Here is a 12,275-nt window from a genome sequence, read left to right on the forward strand (position 1 = left end):
GAGTTAGCGCTATTTTGGTGTTCAACCGCTAAGAAAAGGGTGTCTCGAAAACGCAGACCTCGAAATCACAGACCTCGAGAAAGTAAACTCGATCTCAGTTGCCCAGAAAACTAAAATGATCCAAATATTTTTTTCGAAATTTCGAAGAGAACCTTAGTTTTGAAGCAGTTGTTTTTTTTGGATGGGAGAGATTTAGTCAAGACAAGCATTATGTGCGACCGGAAGTCGACAAAGATCAATTAAAATATTTGCTTCGTGTTAAAGCCAGTGGTCCACAAACAAATAAATTTTGGTAAAAGTCGCTCTCAGTTGCTTCAATAAAGCTTACTTCGATAATTTACGCGGACACGTCCAACTTTGAGGGCGCTACAAACTCATTCATGGCTCCTTAATAGACAATCCCTGGTTTCAAGTCGCGGTTTACAAATATTCCTTGAAGGCAAAAATTCAAGTCCCTCGTCAGTTCGGCGATAGCAATCGCTGCCTTGGGAAAAACCACCACAGTGCAAAATGTTGAAAGGCTTCGCCTGCTTGTGTGCTATCGAGGCCATTCAAAAATACGAGGATATCTGAAACCCAAACATCAATACCGAATGGCTGCCAGGAAATGAAAACACTGACTTGTACGCCACCATTACGCATTACAGCACAGGCGATCCAAGCTCTCTTTGAGAACCACACAAGGAACACAATTTACATATTTATAAGGATTTGGATGGGATTTTCTACAAGATATCCACAGAGATAGTTAAAAGTGAAAATATTAAATAAAAATGGCTTACCTTGTTCCATTTCGCGTGTTGTTTGCTCCTGGTGTCGTTATTTTACCGATTTCACTTGATTTAGGCGGTTTTTTCGAATCCTGGTTTTCTACCACATAAACCCGCATTTCTACCACATAATTTTTTTTTCGACATTTGGTTATGTTAAAAAAAGGACTTTTTTTACGGGAGAATATTTAAAACTGCTGCACAGACTTTAGCAAACCGTAACTCGTCTCGGTTCCAAGTTTTTGTACACACGTTGCTCGAACCTCCGACGGATTCTTAAGGCTTTATAATCAGACGTCATCTAGACTCTTTAAACATTCTTCTCCCCTCTTTGTTTTTTTTCTTCTCGTGCTTAATAAAAATGTCTTCAACACAATTTGATTGACATAACGCCTTAGTCACGCGAGGCATTGCGTGACGAATATTTCCGCGCTTGGATTGTCTGCTTCTCAAAACCATTAACCAAATGTAGAAAAAAAATTTCGACAACTGCTATGTCGAGGCCTCGAAAATGCTTATAAGACGAAGGTGTTACAAATATGCGGCATCTAGTAAAGTTTGCGGTTTGTCGAGGTCTGCGTTTTTGGGTCTGTGTTTTCGAGAAAACCTAGTGGGGTTCTCGAAAACGCAGACCAAACCACGCAGACTCAAATTAAAAACCCTGTTTTTAGACAGTTAGGAGAGAACCGTGGTTGTGAAGCGTTACTTATGAGACGAAGATGTTACAAAATACGCGGCATCTAGTAAAGTTTGCTGTTTTTTAAGGTCTGCGTTTTAGGGTCTGCGTTTTCGAGAAAACCCAGGAAAAATCGTAGCAAAGGAGACAAAGATGTTACGAAATCTGCGGCATCTAAAGGTCACTGTTAAAACCGATCGTGGTAATGCGTAATGGTGGCGTACGATGCCATTCGGTATTTATGTTTAGGTTTCAGATATCCTCGTATTTTTAAACTGCCTCGATAGCACACAAGCAGGCGAAGCCTTTCAACATTTCATACTGTAGTGGTTTTTCCCAAGGCAACGATTGCTATCGCCGAACTGACGAGGGACTTGAATTTTTGCCTTCAAGGAATGTATAAAGCGCGACCTGAAACCAGGGATTGTCTATTAAGGAGCCTTATATAAGTTTGTACCGCGCTCGCACAGTATGTCGGGTAACAAAAATAAGCCCAACGAGGGTAGCTAGCGGCCTGCAATCTACAAACAAACCAGTTAGCTCCCCAAAAACTCTTCAAAATGGCCTGAGACGCTTGTAATCAACAAAGAAAACAACAAGGCAATAAGGTAAGTCCATTTTATTTTAAAACAAGACATTCTTTTAAGGCAAACCGATAACATCCTATACAAACCTTTATAAATATAAAACGTTGCGTAACACTGTAAGAGTCACGTCCGCTTTTCTAGTAGTGAGCTTGGGCTGCCTGTGAGCAATGCGACACAAAACTTGCAGGAGACAAAAAACTGCGATCACGATCCCAGACGGGAAGTACGAAAATCAGACGATACAGGAGAAGACCGAACTGAATTCCGAGCATTCTAGAAGGTTTCTATTGTTACAGACATACAGACGAACTTACACTCTGGATAGCGTAGTATCTTCGACTTCACAGAAGTCCGTAGATAAAAGAATAAGTTAACATCGGGGACTATGGGATCAAAATCAGCAGAGTTCGTTGTGGGCTCGGATTCTATTGTTACCCTCACTCACTCAACAGGACGGCAAAGTAGCTTACGCCTCTTTTAGAGGCAGTAAGCAACAGAAATGAAAACAACGAACGTCGATGACGGGTAAAGCGAGGCCAGCCAAAGTAATTTGATGCTGTTACCCAGTAAGCGAGGGTTTGCATTTTTATTCGACATATAGCAAAAAAAAAAAAAATTAAAGCATACTTTAGATGAACAATTGACGAGTATTCCCACGAACAGTACAAAGCCATTTTACTTACATCATGAGTACATTTAAGTACATAACACGTTTGCTTATTTAATCATCAGGAATAGTTTGAGCGGAAAAAAAAACATTGTCAGACAATTAAATTTTTCTTTTGTAAAAGTCCTTACAACTACTCAATAACTTATCCCATGGAGGGCCGCTGTATGATGCGCAATTACCCCGCGTGCACACGAAACGATCATGTCACGGAAGGTCTGAAATATCTAAATTGGCTCAATGTGAACGATAGACTACTTACAAACGACTTCTTAATGGTCCATAAGTGTATTCATGACCAGATACCCAGCTACCTTACTGGAAAATGTATTCAGCGTTCGAAGATTTACGACAGAAACACTAGATACAGTGGTGAATTAGACCTCCCAATTTGTACATTAAAAACAGGGCAACGATCATTTGCTTTTCGGGGTGCAAATCTGTCTAATAACCTTCCAAACGAGATTAAGAAAACATCTGACGTAAAAAAGTTTAAGGCTAAAGTCTATAATTATTTTTAAATCTGTAAGTTTTAATTTTAGCATATTATGATATATTCATGTAATTAGTTGTTACCATTGACGGCGGAAGAGCCCTAGACAGGGAGCTGTTCAAATAAAGTATGTATGTATGTATGTATGTATGTATCGCGATTTTCAATTTTTATGTTAGTTTTGAATTCTTGAGTCGCCATTCTCGAGGTTCGTATTTGTTTTTTTTTGTTTTTGTTTTTTTTTTTCTGAGTTTACCGTGTTACCGTTTCACCGTTGTCCACTCGCTTCCGAACAAAATGGTGTTCAGCAACGAGACAGACGAACTTTGTGCATGTTTTGTCTGAGTGCCGGATTTTTACTTGCAGGTTGCAAAGGATTCATTCTTTAGACAGTGTAATCCTCGGCTCCAGTGAAATGAAACGGCTTAAATTCAGACATAAATATATACATTTGAATTTATCTGAAACTGGCCCTTAAGGGCAACCTACAAAGATGAATTATTTTCGCGAAGAACTAGGCGCCAGAGTCAATTGAGAAGGGCTACTTCAATTTGGAATGGCCGAGCCGTGGAATTTGATACGACTATTTCATGACAATATTTACGAATATAAAGTTTTTCGCCAATTTTACCACAATAACTAAGGTATTCAACCTTGGTGGTTAATCACAAAAGAGGTCTCGTTCAACATGTTTTAAAACCTGTGGTTTCCGCAGTAACTTTGGGCAACCTTCAGTCCAAAAGCTAAAACCATGATGTTTTGCGTTGGCTCGCTAATCTAAAACCTTAATAATAATCAGGATAATTGTGCAGGCGGAAGATTTACCTTTTGGTAATATGAGGGTCTGAATTGGGGAGGGGGTCCATCTGCCGATTGTCGGTTAGAATTTCGTTACGTCATCGGTAGTCGGTTAAAATTTTCAATTTTTGTTGCTTGTCGGTAAATGTCGGTTCATGATTTCAAACGCAACTCAGTTATTCATATTTGTTAGGTAATTCAGACAGTTTCTAACATGCGGTGCAGGCGTCTTATCAGGGCGAGTTAACGTTGAATAGCTTGCGATCGTTTGTTCGACCTGTCATGTTCCATTTGAAGCTTGAGTGGACAATGCGTGGAAGTTAGTTTTGCTCCTCTGCAAGGGGCATTTCATAGATCAGGCAATCAAATTTACTTTGGCACTTTATCGAGATCTTAACACCACAATATGTGTCACTTGGAAATGTTCCATGTTGCTCTTTAAGTGTTACGGTGATTTCCGATTGAAAACCGACGATCCCTTGTGTTCCTCAACGCGCTGATAGCGGTGTCAGAACGTATACCCGAAAAAGTTTGCATCGTAAAAGCCAGACTTTATAGCCAGAATATCCAGAAGGAAGCTATCTTCCTACTTTAAAAAATAAGTGAGGATAAGATTTAAAGAGAATAAAAATACGCAGACGCTCGATTATGCTGACTCAGTGCTAGTTGGTCTAAGCCACACCCTCTACCGCCTACCGCCGTGAAAAAAGCCGACCGACAAAAATTTAAGGCAAAGACACAAAGCGCACAAACTGATTCTTACAAAGCCCGGTCAAGCGGCCGGAGGGTCTCTATATTTAGCCGCCACTACTACAATAGACCGCCTTAGAAGAATGACACTTGTTGCCACCTACAGGTATATAAGCGAGAAATCAAAACAGTTTGGAGCCCCCCATGGGATAAGTTCTTTCGGATAAGCTTTTGCTCCTCTGTAAGGGGCATTTCATAGATCACGCAATCAAATTTACTTTAGCACTTTCTAAAGATCTTAAAAGCCCGATACATGTCCCTTAGGAATGTTCCAGGTTGCTCTTTAAGGTGATTCTCGTTTGAAAACGATCCATTGTGTTCCTCAACGCGCTGATAGAGGTGTCGGAAGGTATACCCGACATAGTTTGCATCGCAAAAACCAGAAGCTATCTTTCTGCATTGAAAAAGAGAGGATAAGATTTAAAGAGGAGAAAAATACGCAGACACTCGATTGACCGACAATATTTAATGCAAACACACAAAGCGCACAAACTGATCCTTTACGAAGCCCGGTCAAGCGGCCGGCCGGAGGTTCTCTATATTTAGGCGCCACTACTACACTGGACCGCTCTAGAAAAATGACACTTGTTGCCACACACAAGTAAATAAGTGATCAATCAAAACATTTTGGAGCCCTCTATGGGCCAGGTTATTAAATAGTTTTGCAGTTTGGCTCAAACAGTTCCAGATGAATAAGTAAACCTGTTTTGTAGGTAAACGTATTGCCTGAGTGGTATGTTGTTGTTCCTTTCTCTAGAGTACTGATCATTTGTTGAAAGAATTTTTTTTTATTCTGTCTTTTTTAAAAGCTGATTAAAATATGCACAGTAATATAATAATGATAATAATTTAAAGAAACTAGTTGGAAAGCCTCATGGTTACCCTAATCTCTGGGAAGCAACAATGATTACATAAAGTATGCTTCGTTTAATTTCTCCCTTCCATCGTCTCATTTTTACAACATAGAGACTGTTGCTACAATCTGAGGACACGGTCTTAATTGCACGTGGCAAAAATTCTTATGCCAAACGTATCACGTTTTAATAACTACCACTGAATTTGCAGATAATTTTTTTTAACTGTCCAGCATAACACAAACTTGAACTTAACTGATGAAGAATAGACGTAAAATTTTGAAATAAAGGAAAAAAGCGCCAGCTCACTCCAGAGGGTTGTAGCCTGTCAAAGCTACTTTTCAGAATGTTTGCCTTATCCAGAGTTAATATTTAGAAAAACTATCCTAGGTTTAGCTGCATTTATTGATAAACTCTGAGAGTCTTGTTGCTAAAGGACTTGTAATGCGTTCATAGAAAAGTTCGATTTGCCTGTTTCTGAAAAAAAGATTAAAGATTGCATGCAGACAGTGGTGGTGGATCCAACACTCGAAGTCAAAATTCCAAAAAACATATAGTTTACGCTGGTTATGTTATCAGTTCTGTCTTTCTGAAACTTAAACGGCAAACTTATTTAAAACAAATGATCATTCCAAAAACAAGCCTCTGATCGACGGAACGGGTCACTAACCAACTAATTGCAAAGGCTATAACCGAACAGTCTCACGTCCAACCGCAAGGACGCGAATGAATTTGTGAATTTTCACAGAATAGAGATTTTAAAGCTGAACTTTGGACCGTAAGCCCTTCGTTATTCACCCTGACTGTCAAAACGCCATATTTAGAATAACATACACTAAGGTGACTAATTCACATTATCGAATCAGTCGATGAAACCAAATTGTTTGGATAGGTTATCAGTTCTGTCTGTGTGCCACCTTTGAAAGTGCATATTTCCTCTTTTTTCCCTTTGCTAAAAGAAAAGCAGTAATTAATTTGCTTAGACGGCAAGTTAATTACGAAAAGAAATTCTTTTTCTATAAGCGAGCCTTCCATCTTCCTAACACTCTCCTATCCAACGACAAGGAATCGAAAGATTACTTATATTTTTGAAGGTTTGAACGTGCCTCTAAATATAATTAGTAGTAAAATTTTACGTAATCAGGGAAGGTTAGAGTGTCTGTTTATCTTCCATGATTACATAATCATTCATCTTAATTTAGTAACACTGCAAGAAATAAGTTTTTTCAGCGTCAAAACGCAGTGTGACGCGGACAAAATTAAATAAAGCCACTACGATGGCTGTGTCTATACAAGTTGACACGTGCAGTTTTCATTTCATATTGCTGCAAAGTTCCCGTAGAGTTTAGCCGCAAGGTTTCAAAACTTTAGAATTTCCTTTTCTATTCCATTCCGATTGACAGACATTTTGGCGCCCAAATGATAAATAAGTATCCTAAATTAGAGTCGATTCAAAAAAGTGATGAATACATTAGACTTTGGAGCTCTTAGCTTTGAAAATTTCAACAATGCACATGCGTTAAGCATGAACCAATTGTTAAATTTCACATGATAGTTCACGTGGGATCGTTATCATTAAAGATAACATGATAGTTCACGTGGGATCATCATTAAAAATCACATGATGGTTCACGTGGGATCATCATCATCAATGAGTCTTTGTTTGTTCTATTTAGCTTTAAAATCAATTCACCCTAACACTGCAGTCAGTTCAGCTTGGTCGGCAACGGAGTGAACTACAACAGATTATCTTAAACCCGAAATCAAGTTTTGAAAATCAAGCCATTTATCCTCAACATGTCTCATTCAAAGCAAGTAAGTTAATTCAAGTAATTCACTAAGCAAAGACAGTTGCAACTAAATCTACCCTGCTGACAAGGAATAACATAAAATCGTCTTAACGCAAACCGCTATGCCACACCCAAAACATGCTCTGCAAAACATGCTCTGATGAGCTGTAATTTTAGCAATTACAGAAAAGAGACTTTAAAAAATGTAGGTTTCGACAGGATTAAAACTTGTGCCTCCTAGATACCAGTTGGGTGCTGCTACTAACTAACTAGGAGTCCGCGCGTTGGGAGCGAGGCAAATATTTGACGGTTATCCTTTCACGTGAAGGAATCTGACCTTATTCTTTAATGAAATGAATTTCATTTGACCAGCGGATGAAAATTAAATAAAGCAATGATCCTCGTAGGTGACTTCTAATTTTTCTGCGTGTTCTGACATGTTCTCGAGTAGGATTCGCAATAGCAAAGGGAAAAGTTATTGGAACAGATGCATGCCCCACATACCACAGACAGAAACATGCCATACGAAGAACTATTGATCCTATTGTTAAGCCTAACTAGTTAACCTGACTTCATGCGTCAGTCATGGGCTCATTTAATTCATTTTGCATGTCTTCGAGCTTCCAACTCACCTTGGAGCGAAATTCAGTCTAGTGTTTTTATTTGATGAAATAAAATTTTAAAAGACGGTGAAAAGTAAGAAAATCAAATTCATAGCCAAACACGCACAAATGGTGTGAGGCGCTTCGTGATGATTTGATATGGCTCAAGGGGGTGAAGATACATCTTAATTGTAGAAAAAAATAATTACCATTAGTTGAAATAATGTGTAACAATACATGTAATCCGCTGAAAATCAGCTAAGGTCTCAGAATTATTAATGTCAGTTAAAATGTTTTTTTTCCTTTTTGTTTTCACTTATTCAGGGTATCACAAACGAAATGAGGACGAAATTCCATATGGAAGGCAGTGTCAATGGCCATGAATTCACGATCGAAGGTGAAGGAATTGGAAACCCTTACGAGTAAGTGTCTCTTAATTAAAAAACAGAACATCTTAGATTATTTCATTACCATGCTTTACAAACAAGAGAACATCAGGGGGATAGAGAAGGAGGATTCTGCCCAAAGATTAATCAGAAGATTTTCAGTCATAAACCATGAGCTTGTTTCTATTCGAGTTTGCAAATTACCTATGGTCCATGACATCGACTCCTTCATCAACTTCCAGAATCATGCAAGAAGCTCAGTCACAACTAAACTCATTTACCATACTTTAATCTCTTACATGAAAGGTTGTGCAGTATTGTCTTATTGAGTTCAAATTGTGATAATAAATATTTGGTTCCCTCAACTGAATTCTCGTGCATTTCCAGTTATACATGAGCCGTTTCTGAAAAACAATTTCCAACACACTTTTCATCTTTTCATGTTTAGGGGGACACAGATGAGCGAATTATGCATCATCAAGCCTAAAGGAAAACCCCTTCCATTCTCCTTTGACATACTGTCGACAGCGTTTCAATATGGAAACAGATGCTTCACTAAGTATCCTCCAGGCATGACTGACTATTTCAAGCAGTCCTATCCAGATGGAATGTCATATGAAAGGTCATTCATATTTGAGGATGGAGGAGTTGCCACGGCCAGTTGGAACGTTCGGTATAAATGTAATTTCTTGCATGGCAGTTAGAGAACATTTTTAAAAGAAATGAAATCTTCAAGAATATTTTTGACATAGCGCAGGGAGTGGCCGTTTTGAAAATGCAATTTAGTTGTGATTCTCTCCCAAAAACTCATTTTGTCGACACACAGGTTGGGAAAAACCACATAAAAAATATTGTAACCTGAGGATAAGCAGCCTACTTCAGTTTGAAATGAGTTTTGGCCTCATCATGTAAGACGACATTTGTGCGTAAGAGAGCTAAAACTGGAAAATGACTAAATTTATGACTAGGCTTTTAAGCATTGCTCTACAGGGTATGCACATTGCAGTATTATTATTTGACGGAGGTGCAAGATTAATTTAACCTTTATTTTTAACTGATACCCCAGAGTTTTCTCAATTTTGCAGTCTCGAAGGAAATTGCTTCATCCACAATTCCATCTATCATGGCGTAAACTTTCCCGCTGATGGACCCATAATGAAAAAGAAGTCAATTGGCTGGGATAAGTCCTTTGAAAAAATGACTGTATCTAAAGAGCTGTTGAGAGGTGATGTGACTCAGTTTCTTCTACTCGAAGGTGGTGGTTACCACAGATGCCAGTTTCACTCTACTTACAAGTAAGATTTTTTTGTCTGCGTCAGCTCGGACGATTGTGAAACGTCCTCTTTGAATATATGGCTCCCTTCAGTTTTGTGTGTCCCAAAATTAAAGAAGTTAAAGAGAACCCAGGGATGAGAAGGGCCTCAACAGAACGGTAGAGTAACAATTCATCTTAAAAAAAAATATTCGGTATGGAATGAGTGAACTCTACAAGTAAGGGCGATGGACAAAATAACCATTGAATGATCAAAAGAATTGCTGAGTAGATTACTAAATGAAATTACTATAAAATTACTAAATACTGAGTAAATTAAAGGCAACATTTTATTAGAGTTGTTCATAAAGCAAGTGTTGTCTATTTTTTCTTAGTTGTTTTTAATTGTTCTTTGGTTTTTTTTTTTTTTTTGCTTCTTTGCCCTTTTTTTTCTTTCTTTTAATTATTTTCTTTTTTGCACAGACCAGAGAAGCCGGTCACACTCCCCCCGAATCATGTTATAGAACATCATATTGTGAGGACCGACCTTGGCCATAAGGAAAAAGGTTTTACGGTCAAGCTGGAAGAACATGCTGCAGCTCACGTTAACCCTATGAAGGTTAAATAACTCTATGTAAGATGCAAGCATTTTCATTACTTACAATTAAAGCCCTGAATTCATTGTAACTCGAATCAGGTCAGTTGAATAATAAAAAGAAAATTGATATAATAAACTGTGTATTGTCAATATCTTATTTCGTGCGGCCATAAATGCTCCCTGAGACTAAAAAATGGGAGCACATGCATTGCAGATTTATTTGCAACTATTTTCCATGACTGCCTACACATAGTTAGACACCCACAACTCTTTTTCAATAACTGTCATCCTCCCCCTATCGGGTCATGTAATAGGAGAGTCAATTGGTTAGCACCGGAAACTGAATGAACTACCAGCCACAAGAGCGAAGACTCTATTTAATTTATCGCTAAAGGAAAGCAATGACACAGAGAAACTGAGAGGAAATTTAAAAAAAAAGCAAGCAAGAAATAGCGTTATGCTAGCTGAATGCTCAAATCGTAGATTGCTACTGGAGTACCCTTCCCTTCCCTGGCAAAGGCTTCGCATCGACTTTGCTGGACCAGGTCAGGGAAAGATGCTCACTGTAGTGATTGATACCCACAGCAAGTGGCCGGTGATTTTTGTGATGGAGATCACTACTGCTGAAGAAACCGTTAGCACGCTGCGCTCTCTGTTTGCCCGCATGGGACTCCCTGACCAGATAGTATCAGACAATGGTCCACAGTTCACATCTGAAACTTTTAGGAAGTTTGCAACTGCGAATGGTATAAAACGTGTCACTGGTGCACCTTATCACTCATCAACCAATGGTCAGGCGGAAAGATTGGCACAGAGTTTCAAGAAAGGAGTTAAGGCTGACAAGCCCGGTAGAACCCTGCAACACAAGCTTGATACGTTTCTGTTAGCTTATCGATCAGCGCCACATGTCATTACTGAGCTTAGCCCTGCACAGCTTCTCCTGGGTCAAAATGTTATGAGAAAGTTGGACCTGATCAAGCCAGATGTTACAAGCGAAGTCAACAAGAAGTTGCTCTAGTCCAATAACCACACCTTGAAGTCTTTGGACCAAAACCAGAACGTATGGGACCGCAACTACCGCAGAGGTCCAAATTGTATGCGTGGCACCGTCACTGAACAAACGGGTCCGAGTCCTGTACAAAGTCAAGGTAAATGACCAAACCTGGAAACTTCATGTCGAGCAGCTACGGGATAGCAACCTTTGCCCACCTGACGTGGAAACGATTGATGATTGTGCTGATCCTGGGGAGGTCGAACGTGGTATACCTCCTGTAGTTACGGATACCGAGTGAAAGGACACACCATCCCTGGCTGCGACGCCCATTGGGAGTTTCCCCTCCAGAATAGCAAGGTCATCAACTGGATCCAAAACCTGAGTTGATTACCACCCGTGCCGGTCGTTTGGTTAAACCAACTCCTAAGTTGAAGGACTATGTTTGCAACTAGAGGGAACTGTACTGTTTCTTTGTCGGTGGTCACAGTACCAGCATGTTATCTGAGATATTTTGAAATTTGTTTCTTGGATTTTGTTTTATTCTCTTTGTTTCATTAGTGTGTTATTAAGTCTTAAAAGGAAGAAAATTGTTAGATTATCCCCATTTTTGGGTTCCCTGTTTTATGTAGAAGCTAGTGTCATGTGACCTGTTTTCCATATTTGATACTGTACACGGGGTTTCGATCTGAGATTAAAAACAGCTCTTAGTGCCATCTTGATCTGGTTTACTGTGTTCCCGGCCTTGTATTCGGAATACACTACACATTGCCTTGACAAAATGAGCTTGTGGCGTTGAATAATAAAAATAATAATAATACAACTATCTTAAAATTTGTACAGTTGAAGTCCTCCTCTTTGCAGATGGTCTTCTTATGTTTATAATGTTTTCAAATAAAAACCTTACATTTCGGAATTCAATGGATTACCTTGAAAGGTAAGAACACACGTATGATGAACGTGAATGATCTTGAGCCTGAGTAAAGCAGAGTTAACTGTCTGTAGCTGTACCTGATCACGTTCTAAAACAACATTCAATAAACTTTAACCGTTACATACAT

At 39.0% G+C, this 12,275-nt stretch overlaps 3 protein-coding genes across 4 annotated transcripts in view; 1 reads left to right on the top strand and 2 right to left on the bottom strand.

Annotated features, from left to right (window-relative positions):
* The window catches only part of LOC148741234 (GFP-like fluorescent chromoprotein amFP486), a 164,959-nt gene that overhangs the window by 81,166 nt on the left and 71,518 nt on the right, over window positions 1-12,275 (bottom strand). The window lies entirely within an intron of this gene.
* Window positions 1-12,275, bottom strand: part of LOC111344517 (GFP-like fluorescent chromoprotein amFP486) — a 124,577-nt gene that overhangs the window by 80,582 nt on the left and 31,720 nt on the right. The window lies entirely within an intron of this gene.
* Window positions 3,293-10,337, top strand: LOC148741242 (GFP-like fluorescent chromoprotein amFP486). Of its 2 annotated transcripts, XM_088737067.1 has the most exons (6): window positions 3,293-3,320; window positions 7,272-7,410; window positions 8,312-8,409; window positions 8,822-9,046; window positions 9,459-9,668; window positions 10,109-10,337. In XM_088737067.1, exons 2-6 carry the CDS (start codon window positions 7,393-7,395, stop codon window positions 10,251-10,253), a joined length of 696 nt encoding a protein of 231 aa, XP_088593193.1. In that variant the 5' UTR covers window positions 3,293-3,320; window positions 7,272-7,392; the 3' UTR covers window positions 10,254-10,337. The 2 variants fall into 2 exon arrangements, with proteins under 2 accessions (XP_088593193.1, XP_088593189.1); XM_088737063.1 differs by lacking the exon at window positions 3,293-3,320 and having other exon boundaries at window positions 6,885-7,410.

The sequence above is a fragment of the Stylophora pistillata genome, chromosome 1 (assembly GCF_964205215.1).
Source record: "Stylophora pistillata chromosome 1, jaStyPist1.2, whole genome shotgun sequence".
Taxonomy (NCBI): domain Eukaryota; kingdom Metazoa; phylum Cnidaria; class Anthozoa; order Scleractinia; family Pocilloporidae; genus Stylophora; species Stylophora pistillata.

Coding starts and splice junctions, on each gene's coding strand:
- LOC148741242 (XM_088737067.1), top strand. Junction 9,047..9,458: donor ACGGCCAGTTGGAACGTTCG/GTATAAATGTAA, acceptor TCAATTTTGCAG/TCTCGAAGGAAATTGCTTCA. Junction 9,669..10,108: donor CAGTTTCACTCTACTTACAA/GTAAGATTTTTT, acceptor TTTTTTGCACAG/ACCAGAGAAGCCGGTCACAC.